The following is a 26402-nucleotide window of genomic DNA, read 5'->3' on the forward strand; positions in this document are numbered from 1 at the left end:
GCTGCTCTCTTGCCAAACGGGCACCCAGAAGCACAGCAGCCAGGGGTGCCCATTGATGTGGATGCCCTGTCTGTTGATAGAGGCCCCCGGGGGCATTTACTCAGCTGTTTTGTTGGCAGAATCTGTTGACAGCAGCGTTCTGCCTCAAAGCTATGAGGCAGAGCATTGCCGGCAAAAGTGCTGTGTTTTGTTGAGATACTGTCGACAAATCCCATTTTGTGTGTGCACAAGTTTTGCTTTGCCAGCAAAACTTGTTAAGTGTCACCACAGCCACAGTGCTATTGCAACTGCTGGAATGTAGACTATTGGCCAGCAAGAACATAGTGGTACCGTAAACTCCTTATCTGGTACTTGTTAAATCAGAACTCTCAATTAACTGGCACCAGCCCCTGCCGGCTCTGCCCCCAGGTTCTCAGGGCTGGAGCTGCCAGATGTCAGCCCCATGGCTGCAGATTTCCCATGGCACCAGTGTGTTCCCAGGTTTCCCCATGCCCTGGCTGCCAGCAGAGCCCCACACCCTGGTGCAGCCTCGCACCCTGGGACTTTGGCACAGCCCTGCACCATGGCAGAGCCCGGGCTGCCAGGAGAGCCCCATGTGTCAGCACTGCCCTGCGCTGCGCTGGGTTTGGGGCCACCAGTAGATCCCCATGGCCCCGGCCACCGGCAGAGCTCCATGCTACAGCAGAGCTTGGATCTCCTCAACCCCGGCCACTAATAGATCCCCTTGCCCCCACCTGCCGGCACATCCCAGTGCCCCTGGCCTCCAGCAAAGCCTCGCACTCCGGGCTGTGGCAGAGCCTCATGCTGCAGCAGAGCCTAGGCTGCTGGGAGAGCCCCATGCACCAGTGTTGCTCTGTGCTGTGGCTGAGGCCGCTGTCAGAGCCCCGCGCTGTGGCAGAGCCCAGGGCTGCCAGCAGATCCCCGCTCCCTGGGCTGTCAGCAGAGCCCCGCAATGTGGCAGAGCCCAGGGCCTCCAGCAAATCCCCAAGCCCCTGGCCACCAGCAGAACTGACTCCCCCCAGCTGCCAGCAGAGCCCCATGCCCTTGCAGAGTTCTTCCAGTCCCAGGGTTGCTGGATAGGAAAGAGTTTACTGTAGTTACTAGCTTAGTTGAGTATTACCTAAATGAAAATTCCAAATATGAATGAAGGGTACCTTGTTTTGCCTATATGCGGAAATGAAGACTGTATTTAATGTGTGCTCTGCATTTCACATTTTGCTCATTAAAGATCATTTTTCACAGGAATTTACTTGAAACCAGCTCACTGCATGTAGCAATCTGTTGAGTCCATGCTGATGGTCTTTGTGCTGCTGGTTTGATGTTTTATAAACGGCATGCTGCGAGGTGGCTGGTGGGTGTAACGCTGAAATTGACATGCCAATGAGAAGAAATCAGTGTAAATATACGTACAAAGTAACAAATGGTGAAAGTTATTCTGGGTATTATGAGCTTCTCTGTAGTAATTGAGTTTTGAGGATTGATTTCAAAAAGCGGGCGTAGGATGGAAAAAGATCCCGTAAAGTATCACTGCAGTGGGTTGTGCAGAGGAGTACTTAAAGGGGCTGCATTCAGATATTGTGGAGTTGAATTTTATGGTATTGATTTACAATGGGTATATTTGTTTAAAAGAAAATTAGAACAAGAGAACTTTCGTCTCCAAACGTGGAGTATTTGTTTATACCTAGAAAATGGCAAGATAGTTTGGGGAAACAAACAAACCAACCCCCTCATCCTTATATGGAGATTGCCAGGTAATGCTGCAGCAAAGTCTTTGAGATCTTGGCTTGAGGCCTTGGCTTATTTGATGCCTCACTTTTTTGAGGTCCAACTTTGCATATTGATGTTGTCAAGGGGCCAATTTAACCTGCTGGAAGAGTCATCTTGATAAATTGAAAATTAGAACAATGCTCTTAAAGTTTTCTATTCTGAGTGTGTATAACTTGCTTGCTTTGACTAATTTTTCCCTCTTCCCAACATTACGTGCCCTTTTTGGACTTAGGATATCTTTTGCTTATGTACAGGAAGTGTATCCTCACAATGTAACTTAAAAACACAGGTGCTTGCTGGTCAACTTTACTTAAGTGGGTCTGCCATAACTTTTGGGCCTATCTTATGGAAAAAGCAGAGTAGGTAGAGAAAACTTGAAGTCAATAAAATACTACAGTATTAGTCATACTATACATCCCATGACATGTTTACTTCAAATTGCTAAGTGGTGATGGAATAATTGGATTCAGAGCAATTAGTGTGGTGTGTTGGAAATCTTAAGTTGTAGCGTGAATATTTAGATTGCTTTTATCATTTTTTTTTCTGTACGGACTTTTTGCCAGTTTCCAAGACTGAGTAAAAGTTATTGATGAGGAACCAAATAAATATTTGTCGATAGGTTCAGTAAAAGAATGTGCGTATCTGAGCTAATTCAGAGCATATCAAGCAGAGTGGTTTTGATTTTTTAAATTGCTAATAGTAACAAATTCCAAGGAGTTGGAGTTTCTCTTGCTACGATTAGGACCACTGGAAACAGGGGGTGGAAAAGTTGTGTTCTTTCAATTTCTGCATTGGATTTACAAAAATTTGGTGTACAAACATTTAAATTGAGAGCGCCACAGTTTCAGCCGCACAGAGATGCAGAAGAGAACCTCCAGGAGCATTGTGGCCAACAGTCACCAAGGGCTTAGGGGTGTGGTGGGGGGGAGCCCGCTCTGTGGCCCCAGAAGGGGCAGAGCCTTGGGCAGAAGGGGTGGAGCTGAGGACAGTCAGTCCATAGCGCCACCTGGAGTACAAAGCTGGGCCCTCCCCTTGGCCCTCAGCTGCACAGAGTGGCAGAGTGGTGCCTCTGCTGCATTTCAACGGGGCCTGGGGCTTTGGCTGCTGCCATTGCCACAACAGCGGCAACTAGGAGTTACAGGCCCCTTTGAAATGCCCAGCCCCTGTGCATTTGCCCCCTTGCTCTCCCTGTCCCTATTCTGTTGGCAGGCCAGTCCAGGAGGAAATGTCTCCTGGTTTGAGGGATGTAAAGAGTTCAATCCCCTTCACGTTCCCTTCCTCTGACTTTGTAGAGGGTTCTCTGGCTGGGTCTGTGCGACCCATGTAGGAAGTTACACACAGCGAGGAATCGCTGCTAAGAGGGTATTCCAGAGGAAGCTGCGTCTACAAGAGAGACTTCAACAGTTCATCTCCCAGCAGGTGGTAAGAAGGGATGCAAAGAGGTGTGGGGCCCCTTAGATCACCCTTTCGTCCAAGTGCACTAGATTCATTAGGTTTTGAAACAGGATTCCCTATTTTTCAGTAGGGGTGGGACAGTTCTTCTTCCATAAATGACAGACACACAGTAGAAACACAAACATTTTTTAATTTGAATCAGAGCAATGATCCATCTGTTCCATTGTTCTGTCTCATCCAACAGGAGTAGTAGTAGCTGCCTAGAGGAAGGTGCAACAAAGAGTGAAGTGGGCATTGAAGGAGAACTTGGGATCACAGGTAACTGTGGGCTCATTTTCTAGTTATCTGTATTAGTGTTCAATCCTGTTCTGAATTTTAATTAAGGTTTCAGTGATTGAAAGCCTATGTAAGTCAAAAGGAGCTTTGCCATATATTTTATGGGCTTTGCCTCTGTACTTACAATCACCTAATTTACCCTCTGCATTCTGTTAAATAGTAGTAGTAGTAGGCGGCATCCTTCAGTCTCCACAGACTATGGATCGCGCCCTTCGTAGTTCCATTTGGGATCATCATTTGCAGCGTCGACTGTGACTGTGAAGGCCCACAAGAGAGTGACAGTCCTTGCTGCATCTCTTGCAGATGTAGTGGGTGTCTGGCAAGTCCTTAGTGTGCTTTCTGTGTGCTTGCTTCTCCTCTGCTAGCTGTCTGATCTTCATCTCACCCTTCTGAAGGCCCTTGTGTAGTTCCTGCCTCCATCTGCTGCTATCGTCTGCCAGCTCCTCCCAGCTGTCCTGCTCGATGTCTACCTCCCTGAGGTCCCTCTTGCAAACATTTTTGTAGCACAATTGGGAGCGTCTGGGAGGTCTTTTGCCAGAGGCTAGCTCGCCATACAGGATGTGTTTTGGGATCCTTCCATCATTCATCCTGTGGACATGGCCAAGCCAACCGAGCTGCCACTGCCTGAGGAGGGTGTGCATGGTTGGGATTCCAGCTTGCTCAAGGACGGCGGTGTTGGTCACTCTGTCCTTCCATGATATTCCAAGGATGTGCCTGAGGCAGCGCAAGTGGAAGATGTTCAGCCTCTTTTCCTGGCGGGCATACAGGGTCCAAGACTCGCTGTTGTAAAGGAGGGTGCTGAGGATGCAGGCTCTGTAGACTTGCATTTTGGTGTGAGTGTACAACTTGATGTTATTCCACACGCTCTTGCTGAGTCTGGACAGAGTTGTGGCTGCTTTTTCAATCCTCCTGTTTAGCTCAGTCTCCAATGACAAGGTGTAAGTGGTGGTGGACCCGAGGTAAACGAACTCGTGGATGACCTCGAACGAAGAGTTGTCAGTGCTGATTGATGGAGGGTCAGCAACATCCTGAGCAAGTACATTTGTTTATTTAGGCTGATGGAAAGCCCAAAGTTCTTGCATGCTTTGGAGAACTGATCCAGCAGTTTCTAAAGCTGGTCTTCTGTGTGTGACACTACAGCAGCATCATCTGTGAACAGCATGTCTCTGATGAGGACTTCCCGCACCTTAGACTTAGCTTTCAGCCTTGCAAGATTAAACAGTTTCCCATCAGATCTTGTGTGCAAAAAGATGCCCTCTGCTGAAGATCCAAAGGCGTGCTTCAGGAGGAGTGCGAAGAAGATCCCGAACAATGTCAGAGCAAGGACGCATCCTTGTTTGACGCTGCTCCTGATGCTGAAAACATCTGATAATGTGCCGTCATATTGGATGGTTCCTTTTATGTCTTCGTGGAAAGACTGGATCATCCTGAGTAACCGTGGTGGACAGCCTATCTTGTGGAGCAGTTTGAACAGTCCATCCCTGCTGACCAAGTCAAAGGCTGTGGTCAGGTTGATGAAGACAATATAGAGTGGCTTCCTCTGCTCCCTGCATTTCTCCTGCACCTGCCTCAGAGAGACCATGTCAATGGTAGATCTCTCTGCTGGAATTCGCACTGTGATTCAGGATACACCCTCTCAGCAATCTTCTGGAGTCTGCAGAGGATGACGCAAGTGAACAGTTTACCAGTGATGCTTAGGAGGGAGATTCCACGGTAATTGTTGCAGTTGCTTCTGTCTCCTTTGTTCTTATACAAGGTTACAATGTTAGCATCACGCATATCCTGTGGAACCTCTCACTCTCTCCAGCACAGGCACAGTAGCTCATGTAGGGGTTCCAGGAGGGTGTCCGTGGCACACTTGATTACCTCTGGTGGTATACCGACCTGGCCCGGGGCCTTTCCTACCTCAATGCTGTCAATGGCTTTCTTCAGTTCGTCCACAGTTGGTTCCTGATCCAGTTCGTCCATTACTGGCAGGAGCTCGATGGCATCGAGGGCTGTATCAACCACAATGTTCTCACATGAGTACAGCTCGGAGTAGTGCTTGACCCAGCGCTCCATCTGTTTGGCTTTGTCAGTGATGACTTCACCAGATTTGGATTTCAGAGGTGCCATCTTGTTCTGGGTGTGTCCAAATGCCTTCTTGATGCCCTCGTACATTCCCCTGAGGTTACCAGAGTCAGCACTGGTCTGGATGCTGCTGCATAGCTTGAGCCAGTAGTTGTTGGCATAGCGCCTGGCTGTCTGCTGTACTGTTTTTCTGGCTGCTCTGAGCGCTTGCAGGTTACTCTGGCTCGGTGAGCGTTTGTGCTCCAGGAGTGCAGAGTGCTTCTTTTCGATGGCTGGAATTATCTCATCGGAGTTAGCTTCGAACCAGTCATTTGTGTTTCTAGCTCTTCTTCCAAACACCGACAAGGCCGTGTTGTAAATTGTATCCCTCAGATGCTGCCATCTGGATGTCACATCGGCACCCCCAGGGCTCCTGTGCAGATTTTCCTCGAGGGTCTCTCTGAACTTTTCGGCTTTCTCTGAGTTTGCTGTCTTTCTGGCATCAATGTGGGGCCTTCCACTTGGTTTAGAGTGGTACAGCTTCTAGGGTCTCAATTTGAGTTTGGAGCAAACTAGCGAGTGATCTGTATCGCAGTCAGCACTGTGATAGCTGTGTGTCAGAAGGACATTTTTGAGGTTATCATGTCTAGTGATGACCACGTCTAGTTGATGCCAGTTTTTTGAGCGTGGGTGTCTCCATGACACTCTGTGCTGTGGCTTGGTTTGGAAAAATGTGTTTGTGATGCACAGATTGTGGCATGTGCAAAGTTCGAGAAGACGTTGTTCATTTTCATTCATTTTTCCCACACCGAGGTGGCCTAAGCAGGAAGGCCATGAGTCACGATCAGCTCCAACTCTCGCATTGAAGTCACCCAAAATATACAGTTGTTCACGAGCAGGTATATGCGCTATGGCAGCACTAAGCACGTCATAGAATTGTCTTTTACTTCTGGTGTGGCATACAGGGTTGGAGTGTAAGCACTGATCAGGTGGATAGGACCGGCGCAAGTTTGAAGTATGACCTGAAGGAGTCTTTCTGAGCCGCCCATGACTAATTCCACCATTTGTAGAAGGGTGTTTCTGATGGCAAAGCCAATACAATGCTCCCTGGGTTCATCTTGGGCTTTACCCTGCCAGAAAAAGGTATAATCCTTTTCCTTTAGAGATCCCAAATCCGCGAGTCGCGTCTCTTGCAGAGCAGCAATGTCAGCTTGGAGCCTCTTCAGTTCCTCATTGATGACAGCAGTCTTTCGGGTGTCGCTGTTGTCCTGAAGATCTTCAGACAAACTGGTCAGCATGGTCTGCACATTCCAGCAAGCAAGCTTAAAACTTTGATGGTTTCCTTTTCTTGTTGATTTTCTTATTGGTTTGCCTGGTGCTCAAATTTCAGTCAGTTGTCAGGTTTGGGAACCTTAAACCTCACAAGCCCAGTGAGGCAGGTGAACTGTGGCGGGACAGTACCCTACTGGCTGGGGGCTGCCCAGCTTGAGGCGGGCGGTGACTGTCCAGTGAGATGCGATGATCTCTCCGACCGTCGAAGGCAACCCTTGACGCTCATTCTCTATGCCAGTCGACCAAGAGCTTATAACTGGTATCTGTTACCTCATGTGTTGGTTCAACGCTGTTAAGTGATGCTGGAGTACCTCTCTATGTGCGAGCCTGGGCAATTTTTGGGACCCTGGGCTGCCCAGACGCCAGTGTCCCACTCTCAACTTTACTGATGTAGTCCAAAGGAGAGGATAACCTCTACGTCTGGTACCAGCTCAGCTGCAGGAGTTGCTGGGTCAATGCCAAAAGTTGGCACAGAACTGCCTTAGGACTCCCCTCCGGATTTTCTGTCAGGGTTTACTCCCTTAGCCTTGCTCCTTCCCAGGATAACCCACAAGGCAGTGGGGCATGGAAATGTGGGTAATGATCCCACTACCTCTTGCAACTCCCTGTCACCATGTGTCCCCATAGCTCCCCGTGGCCTAACGACCTCCTCGCCTCCTCAGGACCCTCCTTCCCAGCCCTCTGCCTCCCATCTCCTACCAACACCCCCAGATTCTCCCCTCCCCGCTCCCTTGCTGCCCCCATCCACTCCCATGTCCCCCCACCTCACCACACTGCCCCCCATCAGCTCTCATCGCCCCCAGGTCCCCCCTCCCCTGGCCTCTCTGCAGCCGGCTGCACACTGCTGCAGCCCCACGTTCTTCAAGGAAGGTGCCAATCTGGTGGCCCAGCCATGCCCTGGGTCCCTGCCAAAGCTTCCAACTCTTCTTCTGGCTGTGTCTGTCTCCGGAGCCCCATGGAGCAGCTGCGGGCCGCGCGCACAGGGATTGCAGGATAGGGCCTGAAAGCCCAGGCAATCTGAGCTGGGCGTGCCACCACCAGCCTCCGTGGGCACCGCCATCTGCACCGCCATAACACATGCCCCCAAACCACATGCCCACCACCAACGCCCCTCGGTCTCGCCCCCCACACTCCCCCAAGCCCACCTGCGTCCCGCTGCCCGCGCTGCACCCTGGGGGTGATGGGTCCCTCAGCTTCTGTTAAATAATTTTGCATATATTTATCCCATCCTTTTATTTGTCTTCTCTCTAAACTGACTAGACTTGGCGTTAATTCGTAGGGAAGTTTTTTTTAATCTTTAATAATTTTCTTAACCCATCTCAGAATCTCCTCAAATTCTGCTCTGTTCTTTCTGAGATAGTGTGTACAGGAATCAGTATTGGGTATCTACAACATTAAATAGCCTATGATGTTCCAGGACAGTATCTGAGTTTACCGAGAGATGTCATGGTTTCATTAGCACCTCAACCCCCCTCCGCCCCCCCTTCATTCATAAATTGCTTCAGAATTCTTGGTTGGATTTCCCATCTGATCCTGTTGGCTGCTTATTTCTTCATTTCTCAGTTTTTTTTCCAGCAACTTATCTTGTCACATCTAAATTTCTGACAACACCTCAGTTTTATTACCTTGAAGGAGTAGGTTCGGGGTACACAGCTTCCTCTGGAATACCCTCTTAACAGTGGTTCCTTGCTGTGTGTAACTTCCTATATGCTCCCCAAAATTATCTGTGGTGAAGGCTCATGCAACAATTTTATCTTCTTCAAAATCTTCCTTTACTGCCTCATAATTCTGTGTGTATAGTGAACCTCAAACAATCTACTAATTTTTGAGCTACTGAAAAACAGTCTCTTGATATTTATTTGTATATCTTTGATTATTTCCTCTTCAAGTTCCATCTGAGGCAAACTTCCATCTTATGTATGGCTGGCTGTAGTTTGCACTCCCGTCTATGGGTTTCTCTAAGGTAGGATTTATATATCTTAATTACATTCTGCATGGTTTCTGAGCAGCTTGAAAGTATTCAACGGAAAAAAAAACCCTCAGTTTTTACGTAATGAATTACTTTTAAACTGCACATTTAGGAAAAACAGAGGAGCATTTATCAGGATGTTTGTGGGCTCAGTGGTTATGTGTTTAAAAAAATATTCTGTGGAAAGGCTTTGTCCCATGACAGAGATTTAGAAAGCTAAAGACTCAGATTCCAGCTGAGATTCAGGCCTATAATCTTGTTTGAAATGTTCCCTTTCATAATACTACTTGGCTGCAGTATATCTGTAGTTGAGAGCAGTGGAAAACAATCTGGCTAGAGTGTTTCCCGCAGAAAAGACCATCACCTGTTGGGGCCCTCACTGAGAAGTGCTCAGGGACTATCCTAGCAGCAGCAGCAAGCAGCAAAAAGCAAAAGCAGCAGCCTCTGAAAGTACTGCCCACCATTCCATAACGGATACTTGTGCTTCTGGAATGCACTTCATTTTTGAAATGAACTTTGTACTGTAGAGGAGGCTAGTTTTCTTTCTTTTCTCCTGGAGGCTGTCTCTGGTAGTTTTTAACCCTGCAGTTTAAAAGTTTTCAAGGAAATTCTGTGAAGTAGCCAGGGACAATGGAGGAAAATGAAAGCCAGAAATCTGAGCTGTGCCTGGCTTGTTCAACAGACAGCAGACAGATGAAGGGTGAGTAAGAATCAGGCAAAGATGGAGCTGCATTTAAACATGTCCCTCATTGCTGATATTTTATAGCTAGATGTAGAGGAGATAAAAAGCGTGCTTCTTGTGCATGTGACTTTTGAAGGCTTGCGTAATACATACGTTGGGGGTCTTATGTTTAACTTTATTTCTGTAGAGAGTTTTATTTTATAGCTAAAGCAGAGTATGTATCTTGGTGTCACATTTTGTGACATACTAAGCAATGTGATATGGAACATGTTACTTCCCTAGGGAAGGATCAGTACTGTCAGCTGCCTTTTAAATTCTCTATACTTCAACTGCAGAAGCAGAGAAACACTTCATTTTTATAGAAGAATTATTGAGATTACAGAGGTGGGTTTTTTTTTTTCAATTCCTATTTTAGAACACACAGATCTACAATAGATTGTCATGAGATTAATTTACTTTGTGTGAAGTGAGTTGGGTTTGTTTTGGAATGAAGCCAAGAAATTATGAGCATGGTTTTCATGTAAGGTCAGCTGTAGTGCATTTATACAATTACCATTACACTGTATTTTGTCTGAAACCTAATGCAGACTGTTTCCTGATGAATTTTTATGTAGGATATTCTGCTTGCTACAAACGTTCAGGTAACATGACAGATACGTAATCTAAGTTTATCTCTTATAGGTATTTATAGAACACCAATCCTGGTAGCTTTTGTGAACACTTCCAATATGTGTGCATGTTTTATTTTTCAGGCAGCCTTAGTGAAACATACACATTCCTGTGTTTGTACAAAATAAACATAATGTGTTTGGGTATAAATAATAATTGAAAATGTAGTTTGCTGTTACACAGTATTAAAAGTCAACATCTGTGAATTTTGCATAAATGGCGTACTGAGAAAAGCATAAACCAACCAAAACTTCAGTCGGGTCATTCTGCTACATGCTTGAGTCCCAGGTAGTGGGATATGGATTTTGGCATTGGGTCCCAGCAAATCTAAGTTAGCCCTGGTAACCCCAGGGTTGTGACTGACTTTGGGGTCCCTACCCACAGTGTGAGAACTGCTGGGTGAGATCACAGCAAATATGTAATCAAAGGGTAACATAGTCCATCCATATCATTTGGGATGGGGGAAGTGGGGGTGGGTACATGCGTATTTGTGTGTATGGGGAACAAGATGTTCACTAAAATGTGCTTGTGCATTTCAAAATGAAATAACAGGCTATATCCAACTAATGCAAAAATATACTGAATTTCATGTGATGGTAGAAAGTAGAGGTCGCTCTTGACCGGTTCCTGACACAGGTCACAAAAATTAATCCAAAAGATTATCAGGGTAGATTATCATGGGTGTACAATTTGTAGGCCAAAATTAAGTTATTTTTTCTTGCAAATATTCTCCATTAAATTATATTTCCTGTTGTGATGACAAGAGCGCCATTTCAGGAGGGCAAGGGAGCTTCAGACACATGTACTCCTCAGCTGGAGTATTGTGTCCAGTTGTGGGCACCGCAGTTCAAAAAAGATGTGGAGAAGCTAGAGAGGGTCCAGAGAAGAGCAACAAGAATGATTAAAGGTCTAGAGAATGTGACCTATGAAAAAAGGTTGAAAGAATTGGGCTTGTTTAGTTTGGAAAAGAGAAGATTGAGGGGAAACATGATAGCAGTTTTCAGGTATCTAAAAGGGAGTCATAAGGAGGAAGGAGAAAACTTGTTCTTCTTGGCCTCTGAGGATAGAACAAGAGGCAACGGGCTTAAACTGCAGCAAGGGAGGTTTAGGTTGGACATTAGGAAAAAGTTCCTAACTGTCAGGGCAGTCAAACAGTGGAATAAATTGCCAAGGGAGGTTGTGGAATCTCCATCACTGGAGATATTTAAGAACAGGTTAGATAGATGTCCATCAGGGATGGTTTAGATAGTACTTGGTCCTGCCACTGGGGCAGGAGGCTGGACTTGATGGCCTCTTGAGGTCCCTTCCAGTCGTAGTGTTCTATGATTCTACCACACTGCCTGCTCTTCTTCTCCTCATGATAGTAATACAAGATGTGTACTTTCACCTTTCTTCCTGATTGTGGAAGGAAGGTGAAAAAGGGTAAGCAGCATCCCAGTACACGCAGCTGTCGCCTCTTGTGCCCTCCTGAAGTGGTGCCCTCAAGAGGTGGATGGATGAATCTCAAAAAAAAAAAAATGGAATTTGGGTTTAATTTATGTAAGCACTCAGTTCAGATAGTCAGGCCCTCGGAGTACTAACCCCGGCTCTACAAAGTCTTTACTCAATCATTCAACAAGTCCCATTTTCCCTCTCTCCACCCACCATGGCTACGTCTACACGTGCACCCAACTTCGAAATAGCTTATTTCGATGTTGCGACATCGAAATAGGCTATTTCGATGAATAACGTCTACACGTCCTCCAGGGCTGGCAACGTCGATGTTCAACTTCGACGTTGCTCAGCCCAACATCGAAATAGGCACAGCGAGGGAACGTCTACACGCCAAAGTAGCACACATCGAAATAAGGGAGCCAGGCACAGCTGCAGACAGGGTCACGGGGCGGACTCAACAGCAAGTCGCTCCCTTAAAGGGCCCCTCCCAGACACACTTTCATTAAACAGTGCAAGATACACAGAGCCAACAACTAGTTGCAGACCCTGTATATGCAGCACGGACCCCCAGCTGCAGCAGCAGCAGCCAGAAGCCCTGGGCTAAGGGCTGCTGCCCACGGTGACCACAGAGCCCCGCAAGGGCTGGAGAGAGAGTATCTCTCAACCCCCCAGCTGATGGCCGCCATGGAGGACCCCGCTATTTCGATGTTGCGGGACGCGGATCGTCTACACGTCCCTACTTCGATGTTGAACGTCGAAGTAGGGCGCTATTCCCATCCGCTCATGGGGTTAGCGACTTCGACGTCTCGCCGCCTAACGTCGATTTCAACTTCGAAATAGCGCCCAACACGTGTAGACGTGACGGGCGCTATTTCGAAGTTACTGCCGCTACTTCGAAGTAGCGTGCACGTGTAGACGCAGCCCATGATAGCAGGTCTTGTCACAGGAAGCTCTAGCAATGTACTAATTTCTATGTATGAGATCTCCTCTTCAACAGCCTGACAATCTTATCATATTCTTACCTCTGGAATCCTCAGAACATTCTCTCTCAACCCTGTTAAGAGGGTTGATAAATTTATCTTCCTCCCATCTACCACCCAAGGATTCTTCTGGGGCAGTCAGATGATTCTTTACCCTTGACAAAGTTTTCTGTGGGGATGGGTGACAGGCTGATGCATTTTTCAAGGCCTTCCCTCCCTCATGTTTTTTCTGAGGTATGGTAAGCCTGCTTATTCTGCTGTTCAGTAAGAGCATGATCCAGTAACTGTTGGGTTTAGCTGCCTTGGGCCCCATGTTCTCTACATAGACTCTGGATGTAAAATACCTGAGGGTGCATCATAGTACAGTATTTCACAATCTCTAGTCTTGCCTTCACCCAGGGTGACCTATCACTAGGTAAGAAGTGCAAGGGAAGCACACTTAGGATGAAATTGGAGGAGGGGGTTTCCAAAGCAAACCTTCCAGAGTTTCAGAAAGGGTGAGAGTTCAGTTTGGGTTATATTTCAGGTCGGGGAGAGGGAGCATGGTTATTTTAACCCAGTTAGTCTGTGCATTCTTAATCACTGTTGGTTGTTCACCAAAAGAAAGCAGTAGGGATTGTAGTGTTCTGTAGTATGTTACATGCCTGTTAGTGCCATGAAAAGAATGTCATCTGTGTTAGGAATGTATCCTAGACATGACAAAGGTACCAATTAGTTCTCATTTGTTTCCTTTCGGAGAAAAATCTCATACCAATTAGATCATTTTAGGAATGGAATGTTTTTCTTGCTCTTACACTGCTAAAAAGGCTTACATAGAACCATGCCTTTTTTGTTCCTTTTCAAAGTCCTCCCATATAGTAAATAATGGCAAAATACTTTAGTTTGGTGTTTGTGAGTACAGCTGTGCTGACAGAGGAACCTTCAGATATTTCTAAGAACTCGAGGAGCACAGATAGATTTTGCATGAGGTGTGGAAGTAGGATTACACATTTAATGAACTTTTATGTTGTATATGTAAGGTAACACTTGCGGCAGTATGTAAGGTAGACATTGCATACCCAGGTAGCACAGCCATGAATAACAATGAACACAGTGAGGGATAGCTTAGATTTGTAGTGTGTCCTGTCAGCCTATACCATAGGGCAGTGTTTCTTAAATCTGTTGAGATCACGCAATACCAAATAATAATGTTTTTCATGCAGAATACCTATGAAAATTTTCTTAAACAAACAAACAAAGAGCAACAGGGGGAGGGATAGTACAGTAGTTAGTGCATTGGCCTGCTAAATCCAGGGTTGAGAGTTCAATCCATGAGGAGGCCATTTAGGGTTCTGGGGCAAATACATTAACAAAAAAAAATCCATCAGGGAGGGGGCTTGATTCAATGACTTTTCATGGTCTCTTCCAGCTCTATGAGATATGTATATTGATATATAGCACATACAACAAAACAAAATGGAGTTCACCTATGCTTTGGCTTACAAACTTCTAGTTTACGAATTTTTACTATAATGAAGTATTTAAATTTATACCAGTTTTTTAATTTACGAACATAATTTTCACTATAAAGAAGAATGAACCTGCGTCCAAGCCGTCCACAGAGGAAGACGGTAACCACGGTTGCACTAGGGCTGGGATCTGGTAGGGCGCAGAGCCCCACCGGCAACTCCAGTGCCAGACCTGGCAAGGGTTGAGGTACCTGAGCAGCACAGGGGCTGGGAGCTGGCAGGGTTCAGAGCTCCACCAGAAACTCCAGCAGTGCAGGGGCTGGGAGCTGGCATGCTCGGAGCTCCTCTGGAAACTCCAGCCTTGGCTTTGGAACCCCAGCAGCACCAGGACTGGGAGCTGGCAGGGCGCAGAGCTCTTCTGGAAATCCCAGCAGTGCCAGTACTGGCAGCTGGGAGCCAGCTGGGGTGTAGAGCTCCTGGCAAACCCAGCAGACCCACTCCAGGAACCCTGGGGGATGGAGTTGAGGGAGGGAGTGTGGAGAAACTGGCTGCCCTAGGGCTGGGAGCCTGCCAGGGTGGGAAGCTCCAGTAGTAGCTCCAGTGCCGAGGAGCTGGCTGGAGTTGGGAACCCTGGGAGAACAGTAGCTGGGGTGTGGAGCCCCACCGTCCAGCCATGGGATCCCGCGTGGTGGGGAGGGGTGAGAGAAGGGGAGCTAGCTGGAAAAAAAAAAAAAAAAGCTGTATGCATGAGCAGGCTGACACACTTCCCTCAGCCACCCACTCTTCTTAGCATGCTTCCTCTTGTTCCTGTTGTCTTGACTGTGAGTTATGTTATTTTACAAATATGTTTGTTATTTTTGATCATCATGGGTCCGAAATGTGCAAAAGTTTCTGCAACAGGTGTTCCTAAGGCCATGAAACCAAGGAAAGAGATATCCTGGCTACCAAACATGACGTTATTAAAAGAATTGAAGAGGGTCAGCGATCAAAAGACATGTGTTTGGCAAGGAACTTGGTGGCATCAACAGTGCATACGCTCTTCCTGAAGAAAGGAAAGATAAAAGAAATGGCAGAGACATATGTTGGTGGAGCTAAGTTGCATCTAATATAATAAAGGCCAGGGATGCAATAATGTGTAAACTTGAAAGACTTTTAATACATTGGATCAACAGCCATAATGAATGCAACATGCCTTTGAGCTTTCTCATAGTAAGGGAGAAAAGCCCTGTCTTGCTTTGAACGTTATTTCAGCAACCCCAATTTGCCCCTCTTCCTCGGCTTTCTTCTTCAGTTCCTCAAAGAAAGTTGTGGTTGTTTTGAGTGCTTTAAAGTGTGTTCACATTACCGTAGCCTGTGTGTTACAGGCAAAGCAGCATCTGCTGATATTCAGGCAGCTAATACTTTCCCAGCTGCATTGCAACAAATAATTGATTTAGGTGGATATTCTCCAATACAGTTCTTTAATGTTGACAAAATGGTGTTTTCTGGGAAAGGATGCCTTCTCAATCCTTTATTTCAAGGGATCAAACAATAGCAACAGGTTTCAATGCTTCGAAGGATCTACTGACATTACTTCTTGGTGGAAATTTGGAAGGAAACATGGAATTGAAACCTCTACTTGTTTACCATTTGGAAAATTTGAGAGTGCATAAAGGCTTAAACAAGGCATCGTTACCTGTGGTATGGTGTTCTAATTGAAAGGCGTGGGTGACAAAGCAGGTTTTTGCTGATTACATCACAAGCTACCTTTTGTCATAAATCTCTAAATATTGTACTGAAAATAATCTGGATAATAAATGTCTGCTGATCCTTGATAATGCTCTTCCTCACCCTACCAATGTTGAAGACTATGGTGATAACATCTGAGTGTTTTTTCTTCTCCCAAATATCACTTCCATCTTTCAGCCAATGGATCAAGTCATCTTTGCTACATTTAAAGATTACTATCTACACCTGGTGATGAGGTATCTCATCTCTGCATCAGACGGAGAAGACAAACCAACAATGAAGCAGCTGTGCTAGAACTACAAAGTTAAGAAGACTATAGAAAATATGGCAACTGCATGGAATAAAATTACTCTAAGTATCCTGAATGGTATTTGGAAAAAGCTATTTCTGAAATAGGTTCATGATTTTGAGGATGAAGTAGAAGACACTTAAAAGACTATTGTGCAACTGAAACAAGATTCAATGAGATAGACACAGAGGATGCTCAAGGCCTGTTATTGGCATACAGTGAAGAATTGACTAATGAAGAATTAATTCAGCTGGATGCAGAAAGGTTATCAGGAAAGCAAGAGGAAGATGTGGATGAAGCACAAAAAATGATGGACACAAACACACTCAAAATTCTTCAGAGCATTGGAGGCAGCTACACAAATTCTCAATGACAATGTCCCAAATTTAGAAGAGAATTCAGCATGCAAAAGACAAATTCATGAAGCTGTTCGACACAGTCGGGAGTTGTATGACAGGAGAAAGAGGGCTGCAGTACGAACTTAAAGTCTGTCATGGAGCCTTTCCCCAGTGCAGAGAAAGGGAGAGTAAGAAAGGAAATCGCTGGCCTGGGGAAGGCAACAGGTAAAGGCAGCTCCTTGCTTTTGGTGCCTTTCCTTGATGCCAGAGATTTTCACTCTTGTATGTAATTACACACCACAGCAATAAGTATGAACGCGGCCTTTCACTGTGGTGTGTAACTACATACACCACAGTGAAAGGCCGCGTTCATACTTATTGCTGTGGTGTGTAATTACATACAAGAGTGAAAATCTCTGGCATCAAGGAAAGGCACCAAAAGCAAGGAGCTGCCTTTACCTGTTGCCTTCCCCAGGCCAGCGATTTCCTTTCTTACTCTCCCTTTCTCTGCACTGGGGAAAGGCTCCATCTGCAAGGAGACAGTGAGCAGTCTACAGTGATAAAAGCAGAAGCATAGACAAGGGAGGAGCTGCTTGGGCATGTAGAGAGTAGTGCAGGGTACCCTACCCACAGCAAATGTAGACAAGGGCTGTATTGTATCCTCAAGGAAGTGCTCACAGCTGCCATTGTGACTCTTTCATTAGGGTAAGGAGTATGTAGCCTTGTTTATGCCTAATGCTCAGACATCTGAGATGGCCCTTCAAAGAGAAGTAAGAACCTCTTTTTGCCTGATGCTTCCATTTCAACAAGATCAGAGAAATGATGTCTATATTTGTTGTGTGATGGTTAAAATGCCAGATTATTCCCTTTACTAGAGATCCATTGATGTGGGTTCACAGCCTACAGAAACCTTTTGAAGGATGGATGCATTTGGAATTGCCACATTTCTTTATTGCAAACAAAATACTTATTTTCACCACTTCTTTTAAACAAATGTGTGTACAGCAGACTAGGATTTCTCCCTGAGTTTTCAGAAAGAATCATCACAGTTATTGAAATTGGGTGTTTTTGTAATTAAGTTAAACATGGAAAATTTGCGTTGTCCAATAACCCTCATCATTCATGGCTGCAGCTCAACCTCTGATGTTCTGTCATTGGAGATGCTTGTAGAATTCTGGCTTGCTCAAAATCAGCTAAAGAGTTTAAAACTGCATTGATTATGTTTCTGAGGTTTTGCACCTGTTTAACAGAACATATTAAGGGAGCAAATTTAGTATAATTTAGTATAGGCTTTTAATTCTAGAGCCTCCTAAAACAGAAATTCCTTGTCAGTTCTTAACAGATATTCAAGACAGGTAAAAACAAAATTATGACCATGAAGGAGTATAATGTTTCGAGTCCACGGCAAGTCATCCTTCTATAGCTTTTATGTAGTGTTATTCTCTATGTCTGTCTACACTAGAGGGATCTGTCAATGGAACTTACTATTGGAAGAAATCTTCCGACAAAACTTCTGCCAACAGATTGCGTCTAGACTACAAAGCAGATTGAAAGAGCGATCCACTCTGCTGACAGAGAGCAGCTGGACTGCCCAGCTGCTCTCATGACAAAATGGCCAACCGGAAGAACAGCAGACAGGGTTGCCCGGTGTCCCGGAAGCCCTGTCTGTCTACAGAAGGACCCCTGGAACATCCAGACTGGCTTCATGTGGACAGAGGTGTTCTGCCCCATGGGGGAACAGCAGAATGCTGTCAACAAAAGTTCTGTGTTCTTTTGATTTACTGGCAACAGAATGCCTCAGAAATGTGGATGCTCTGTGTTTTTTTTGTCAACAAAACTCTCTAGTACAGGCATAGCCTACTAGAAAGTTTGGTTCTAGATGCTGATCTAAACTTTTCCAGGGTTAGGAATAGGAACAGTCATTCTGGATGATACTAATGATCCATCTAGCCCAGTCTCCTGTCTTCCGACAGTGGCCAATGTCAGGTGGGTCAGAAGGGAATGAACAGAAAAGGAAATGATCAAGAGATCTATCCCTTGTCATCCAGTCCCAGCTTCTGACAAACAGAGGCTAGGTACTCCAAGAGTATGGTGTTCAGTTTGGATTTGTTTGGCTTAGGAGATAATAATCACATTCATACTTCAGTTTGGTGACTTTCCATTTGTTTTTTTTTATTTCAGGCTTATCTTTAGTAGTAGTAGGCTTAAAGATCTGTAAGTAGGGAATATTCTAATTATCAGTGTTTTTCAATCTTTCAAAGTGTTGTGGAGTCTGATTTGTCTTGCATATCCCCAAGTTTGACCTCACTTAAATGTTATTTGTTTACAGAATCACATAAAAATACAGAAATGTCACAGCACACCATTACTCACGAATTGCTTACTTCTCATTTCGTCTGTATGAAATTTGTTTGTACTAACTTTGCTAGTGCTTTATGAGCATGTTGTAACATTAGGCAAATATCTAGATGAGTTGCTGTACCCTTCGAAGATCTCTGAATACTTCCAGGGATACATGAACCCTTAGTTGAGAATTTCTGTTTTACTTCTCAGAAGAGTCCTTTCCTCTGAAGAACATGCAATATAAGGTGAAATCAGAGGGAGCCATCAGTGTGGATCTTAGTGCATGGTGAGGACCTAAATAGCTGATTTCACAGACACGTGAGGATAGTATTGGGAGAAGCTGAGTGACCTATGTTATACAGGAGTCATGAAACATAATATAGGTTTAACCTCCCCAGTTCAGCATCCTGGGGGGAGAGAATTTGCCAGACCACAGAAGATGAATATTGTCTAGCAGCATTACCAACACTTCTACTTCTTAATGGGCTCCTAAGACATTAAGACATTTAAAGGTAAAATGGAACTACATAACAGCACAGAACACTGAGGGTCATGACTGGTAGCTGTAAACAAACTTTATGGGACCATGGGAAACTTGGCCACGCACTCATGATAAGTAGATATCTGGCTAACTAAAATCATGCCCGATTGCAGATATTGCCAGACAAGAGAGTGCCACATTAAAGAGGTTCAACCTGTAGGCTTTTCTGATAGTTCCTTCTGTTCTTAAAATTGACAAATCTATGACAATTGGGAGAGTGTATTGATTCCCAAAACCCAGTAGCATGCAAATAGAGGTGTTCAGAAGGATCTAGTGGTAGTGCTATGAGGATAGAGAACTATTAGCGAAATAACAATATATAGATCTAAATGTATCAAGAAACTAAAAGGGAAGCACATTTAAAGGACATTCATGGGTGTGTAAAAAGAGTGGGTAGGACTACAAATTGGCTTAGGCCTTTTCAGTGCTGCTGTTTGTTATTCCCCTTTGCTGATGAAAGTGAAGGGGATTTTTCATTGGTATTGTTAGGTAACAAACCTTCAGTCTATACTTTTTCAGGCATCAAAGGGTTTGTGTTATGTAGTTGCCTGCAGACAAGCTAACACTGGTATATTTTCTGTGTGCAGCTATGTTTCACAAAATGGCTGTTGAAAATTGTAAAGTTATCTGACTTTTTCCTCTTTTCTGTCATGTAAAACGTGCTTATATTTTACTTCTCAAAGAGTAGTTTATTGAAAAAAGGGGTGTTGTATTTGCCAATCAGCTGTCTCAGAGTGGTATAAAATCCGAATGAGATCTATGAAATTTAAAACCAGGCTGTAGTCGGAAAACAGAAACCAAACCCAAGTGCTTCTGTTACTATTTCATAGGTGTTTCAGAGCCTGTGGAAAACACACTTTGAAAAGATTAAGGATTTCAAATCTGCTTTCTGAAAGGAATTTTATCGGCTGGTATCCCTAAGGAGAATAGTTATAGTCTCGTTAAATGTACTGGAATATATTGAAAAAAACGTTTCTTTTTGTGGAAAGCATCCGATAGATTTTAAAGGTCAGGGAGCAAAGGCTCTGCCATATCATCTTTGTACTTCAGACAATAGTGAAGATGGTATAAAGGGACATCTATCCTAAATTATGTTCAGTTTTCTGTGAGGCATAGTACAGGTGCTATTCTATTCAAGCAGTTCTGTCTGTGTATTTTATTAACGCTTATTAGCATGTCTTTCCACATCAGTGGTGTAGAATAGGAAAATATATATTAACAGTGTCTTATTTGTAACAGACAGAGGAACTGGTACTCAGCCGACTCCCCGCTCCACACTCTCCGCCACTTCCATGGCTGGGTTGCCGAGGTGCCAGTACTCAGTACTGGGAAGTACCAGCGCAAAAAAAGCATTGTGTACTATTATAGCTTTTAAATTGACCTAACTGTATTTCTTCCTTATATATGTGACTGTTGGGGTTATGGCCTTCTAATAACATTTCTTTTCCCCCCAGATCAGGGCAAAAACAACTTGCAAGTAACATCATTGGACGATGCAGAATGTCTACGATCTAAAGGAATCATTGCAACTGGAAACAATCATACTTCCAGTTCAAAACCTACCCGCAGCATCTCTCGCAGACATACTGTCGGTGGACCTCGCAGTTCCAAAGAAATACTAGGAATGCAAACATCGGAAATGGACAGGAAGAGAGAGGCTTTTCTGGAGCATCTGAAACAGAAATATCCTCATCATGCTACAGCAATAATGGGACACCAAGAAAGGCTGAGAGATCAGGTATGAAAACAAAGTAATTTATTGGTTTTTGTTTAAAAATAGTATTTCTAACTTTTAAAATACTCAGTATTAAATGGCTAGAAAATGAGAATGTAATAAATCCTAAACAAATGTAGTTGAATGGGTTTTGGTTTTAGATTATTTTAAGGTGAAGAGTATGACTATTTGATACCATTTTGATACCATTCACTGAAATGAAAAGTTTTCTGAAGAGTTTATGAGAGTCTAATAAGACAAAAATTAAGCCAAAATAGTCAGAACATTTTTCTTCTCTTCAGGTGATAGCTAACCATCTTATATAAAAATATGGGGCCAGCTGTTATTTTGAGCTACATTTTCAGCCTGGGTAGCCAAAGTTAGCAGAAAAGAAAACGTGCTCACAATGTAGGTTTTCCTCAGGTAGAGCTGTTTCTGGGGTCGTGGAATAATTTTTATAGTGGAGGTGCTGAGAGTCATTGAACCAAACTTTAAAGCCTGCGCATGATGGGAACTGCTTACAGCCAGAGGGTGTGGCAGCAATCCCAGTATGCTTAGTTCAAGCACCTCTGGCAGTTGCCCATTTATTTGCTCTCCTTACTGTTTTTGGCTCTATTAGCATGAATGGAGTGGAGTTATCCTCAGGTATCTGCTTTCTCCAAACTATCCTGACCGATATGTATTTCTTAAGAAGAGTGCCTGACACTGCTTTGTTTCTTGGCTGCATACAATCATTTTTCAGCATGGGGAAGCAGATTTGGGGACCATGGAAGATGTGACATCTTGATGCATTTCTCAGGACGTGGAAAATGTTGCCATGCTTTGAATACAGAGAATGTAGTGAATGAGACTGTTCAAGACATAGCAGTGTGCTCTGTTGCCAAGTACAGCATTCACCTTTGTAAATAAACCTGACAGAAAAATAGCTATTTTTCCCACAATTAATTTTTTCACTACATGGATTTTAAAAATACCAAACAACCTGTATTTATCAAACATATAGCTAACTGCCAAGTAAAGTGAAAAATTTGGAGGCTGCTAAATTATGAGAGAGGCAGAGAAAATCAGTGGGGAGAGAAAGCCATTGTGTTCAATGTGCTTAATCTAACAAACAATGTGAGGCAATCATTTCAAAAAAGTTTTTTTTCTTAGTGTTTGTAGTTTTTCCAGCACTAGCTACCAGCAAATTGAGAATAAAAGTCAAGGTAATTTAGCAATGTATTTGTAGTTCTTGTCATTCAGCTTCCCATGGATTCATGTGCTTGTCCATATTTTGTATGGAGATTATTTCCTATTTCACACCTGAGAATACATCTTCCGCAAGGGCTCCTCATGTTGTGTGCCTGTGATGAGTAAGGTACTTACGATATAAGCCACATCTTGTTTATTAGTTTAGGGTGTTAATGTTTCTGAAAGTCTCACTCAGCATGTTCAAAGTCCTAGCATTTTGGAGGCCCTTCCTTAGGTCAGCACATTGCGTTGAAAATTGAGGAATCTTTTCTCTTTGTCTCTCCCTCCCACGCCCATTCTGAGGAATCTAGCATTAGAGTCTTCCAGTGCTTTGAAATAAAATTGTTGGTAAAAGAAAGGAAAATGAGCTCAGATTGCCCCAAGTCCTCTGTACTAACTGGTCTGATCTATGCCCTGTTTTTTATATAGGCTCCTCCCTTCCTTTGAAAGTCTTGGATTTTTTTCAATTATTATACTTTTTATCTCTTGGGTGAACTTTCATGGTTGTGTGGAATGTGCTGGGTGGTAGATAAAAGTATTATACAAATTAAATAAAAGGGACGGGGGAGAGCTCAGATAAGACCTTTGTGAATCATGTAAATATTTAGTTCCAGTAATGCAGACACTGCAGACCTAGTTTGAACAGCCTACAGCATGACACCTACCACAGTTGGTAACCTGATCTCTCTCTGAAGCCAATAAATTACAGAAGGAATGCAGCAACCATTCCTGCTGTTTGTTTAAAATGTGTCATACTTGATAATTTATTGGGGGTGAAATCTGTGTGAATATAGCCTGTTTCTGTTTTTTGATGCTCAGACTTATGCACCATGTGTAATGAGTGTGTTAACTTTTAAGTAAATTTATCTTGAAATTACTAGCAAAAAATCAGGCCACATTTCTTGGGTTCTTTCAGGAGTGGACATGTCATTCATTCATCATTTGTTTTAACTAACCATAAATAAAAACCTCATTAAAAAAAGGAGTATAAATTTGGTAATAAGGGGCCTTCTGATAGGAATGTGTCTGAACAGTCAAGCTTTTCCACTACAGTAACAAACTCTGTTAGAACCTCAGACGCACAATTCAGAGCTAATTGTCATTTCTTATGATTAGTGCATGGGTGCATACATGCGTGTAATGGAAATATGCTAGTAGCTCAATAGTGAAGGTTGTAATGCAATATGACCTTTATCAATAAAATACTACATTTCTCTAGGTTTTAAAAAAATAATTACAATTAAATACAGTGCTTTTTTTTGTGGGGGGAATAAAAAGAGGTGCCAGTAGTCAGCTAATCCCAGGACTGGGGGCTGCTGAGATGCCAGTACTCATTACAGCAAATACTGGCACGCACGCGCGCACACACACAAAAAATCATGGATTAAATCTCACCACAAACATGCTAAACCTACACTTAAAGTCTCAGAAAATGACTCAATGACTCTGGTCTATGTAGCCTAAGTACCACTTCTTCCTTCTTGAAAATTTTTGACTTTATGTCTGTCACATGTGTAAAGAAAGACACAGGCTGAATAGGATTGTTATTTTTCCGTGCTTACGTGATGGTGGAGCTGGGACAGAAAAGTTAGAGGAGTTAGTTGAGACTCTGTCTTAAAGATGGAAAGACAATATCTAAGAAGGGACGGCAGCAGCATAGAAAGGAACAGCGAGTGGACTGGAAAGAAGAAGGGAAGACGTTGGGCAGCACAGACACAGCTTCTTACATTCCCCATACTTTTACCACAGAAGAAGTGTCATGGCTTCTGGGCCTATGAGAGAGCTTATCTGAAAATATTTTCAAGAAATTCCTTCCCTGTGTTAAGAAGGAAAACCTGTCCCATATAAGCAGTGCACGAAGGAGCTGTAGGGCCTAGTTGCAAGAATGAAGCATCATAATGAAAACTGCTAATTGGGAGAAAGTGATGTGAATGAAGATGTGGATATGTCTGAAGAACGAAGTGAATCAACTGACTTAAAGAATTCACTTTTCAATGCATCATTCTTTGATTCTCTGTATGCCTTTCAGTAATGTGTAATTTGACAAGTAAATTCCCAATCTGTTTGCTATGTCAATTTAAAAAAAAAACTAGTTAAACCTTATGGCTTATTTAATTAGTTAACTAGGTTTAGAATCTATCATTCATATATATGATACAGAAAGCTGCAGTAAGAGAAATCTGCAATTGCCAGTTGCCATTGAGGGTATGTCTACATAGCAGCCTGATTTTAAAATAAGCTGTTCCGGAAAAGCTATTCTGAAATAGTTTATTTTGAAATAACACAGCTACACACAAATGCATTTTGAAATAGCACTTAGCTGTTTTGAAATACAGTGTCTAGACACATAGAGCCTATTTCAAGATAGAGTTATAGGATGCACAATGGCTTATTTCAAAATAGGCTGTATTCCCTGTCTAAACAGCCCCTATTTTGAAATAGCTATTGTAAAATATGAGATATTCCATGAAGAATAAGGCTTACCAGTTTTGAAATAAGCCAACCTCTATTTCAAAATAATTTCTAAATAGTGGTTGCATTGGGTAGATGCTGGGATAGTTATTTTGAAATTCTTGGTGGTCACTCGATAATGCGTAGGACTTTTTCTTGTCACGCCCCCCGCCCCCATCTGTGACTCCATTGATGGCTGATAAACTCAATTCTGGAGCCACAGATCTCACCACAGAAGAGGCCGTTATTAGGAGCTTTTGAAGGCATGCAGGGCAGTTTTTGACACACTTTTCTTCTTCTCTGCCTGTCCTCATTTGCACTGTGTTGGGACCTCTCAAATTGCACCACCCCCTCACGAATTGCTGTTCTGCCCTGGGGACAGTCTTGGGCAAGGTTCTCCCACGTGTCAGCACTGATGCTGCTCTTTTTCGTGCGTGCTTTCAAGATGTCCTTATATCACTTCCTCTGGACCCCAAGGCTTCTCTGTCCCTCCTCCAGTTCGGAAGACAGAACCTGTTTGTATTGGGAGCTGCTGATCAGACATCTGAACCACGTGACCAGTCCAGCAAAGTTGTTGATGAATGATAATAGCTTCAATGTTGATCATGTTCGACTCTCCCAGTACACTAGTGTTCGTGCGCCTATCCTCCCAAGAGATATTTAGGATTTTCCTAAGGCAGTGTTGATGATACTGTTCAAGTGCCTTCAAATGATGCTTTTATGTTGTCCAGATTTCACATGCATATAGTAGTATTGGAACAACCACTGCATGGTATACAAGGAGCTTTATCGCGGGATAGATGTACCGGTTCTTGGAGACCCTTTGTCTCAGGCAGGCAAAAGCAGAACTTGCATGGCTCAAATGATGCAACCATGTCCACTTTAGCAGAAAGATGGCTTCCAAGGTATGGGAAGTGCTCCACATTTTCCAGCAGTTTTCCACTGACTTCAGTACAAAGTGCATGAGATTGTCCCGTCAATGAAGGTTGGTGGAGCACCTTGGTCTTTTTGTTGTTCATTGTTAGCCTGAGATTCTCATATGCTTCAGTGAAGGCACTTAAGATGGTCTGAAGGGCTGTGGGAGAAAGAGCAACAGCCATATTGCCATCCACATACTGGAGCTCCATGATTAAGGTTGTGGAGGTCTTGCTTTCAGCCTTCGGTCTCCTGAGATTGAAAAGCTTCCTGTTCATTATATGTACAGTCTTCACACCATCTGGAAGCTTGTCATCAATAAGGTGAAGGGTCATTGCCCCTTTTCAAAATAATATTGCTGTGTAGACCTACCCAGAGTGTCATTTTCTTATTTAATATTACATAATACATGCCCTTTGTCTTGGAATATCTTGCCACTGACTATAATGTTGATACCGTAAATCTAGTCCCTATTTTAGTTCAGCGTAACTCAGCTTTCACATGGGAACTCCCTCCTATAACTGTTTTCTGAAAAAACAGATATGCCAGCGAATTCAGTGAGGCTTACTCAAAATTTAAGAGCACTCTAAGCACAGTCAGTCCCATTTTTTTTTTTTATATGTTAGCGTCGTAGCTGCATCTGTACTGAAAAAAATGTAAAGGATTAACCAAATAATAGAGTGAGGAGAAAAGCTACTCAAAATCACTTTAGAATTTTGTTTTGGCATCACATTTAAGCATAAGAGATTTTCACTATCTTCAACAGCCTCAGAGTAAGCCATTGGTACTTTT

The 26402-nt window shown here is 43.7% G+C and overlaps 1 protein-coding gene across 10 annotated transcripts in view; it reads left to right on the top strand.

The window, feature by feature from the left end:
- Window positions 1-26402, top strand: part of KIAA1217 (KIAA1217 ortholog) — a 508293-nt gene that overhangs the window by 242290 nt on the left and 239601 nt on the right. For 9 of the 10 annotated variants that reach the window (XM_074984884.1, XM_074984872.1, XM_074984878.1 and 6 more), the window contains exon 2: window positions 20755-21038. In XM_074984884.1, the coding sequence (XP_074840985.1) occupies window positions 20755-21038 (284 nt within the window). Of the gene's footprint in view, window positions 1-3406; window positions 3481-20754; window positions 21039-26402 lie in introns of all 10 variants that reach the window. The other variant, XM_074984876.1, reaches the window with a different exon arrangement.

This window comes from Carettochelys insculpta, chromosome 2 (genome assembly GCF_033958435.1).
Source record: "Carettochelys insculpta isolate YL-2023 chromosome 2, ASM3395843v1, whole genome shotgun sequence".
Lineage (NCBI taxonomy): Eukaryota > Metazoa > Chordata > Testudines > Carettochelyidae > Carettochelys > Carettochelys insculpta.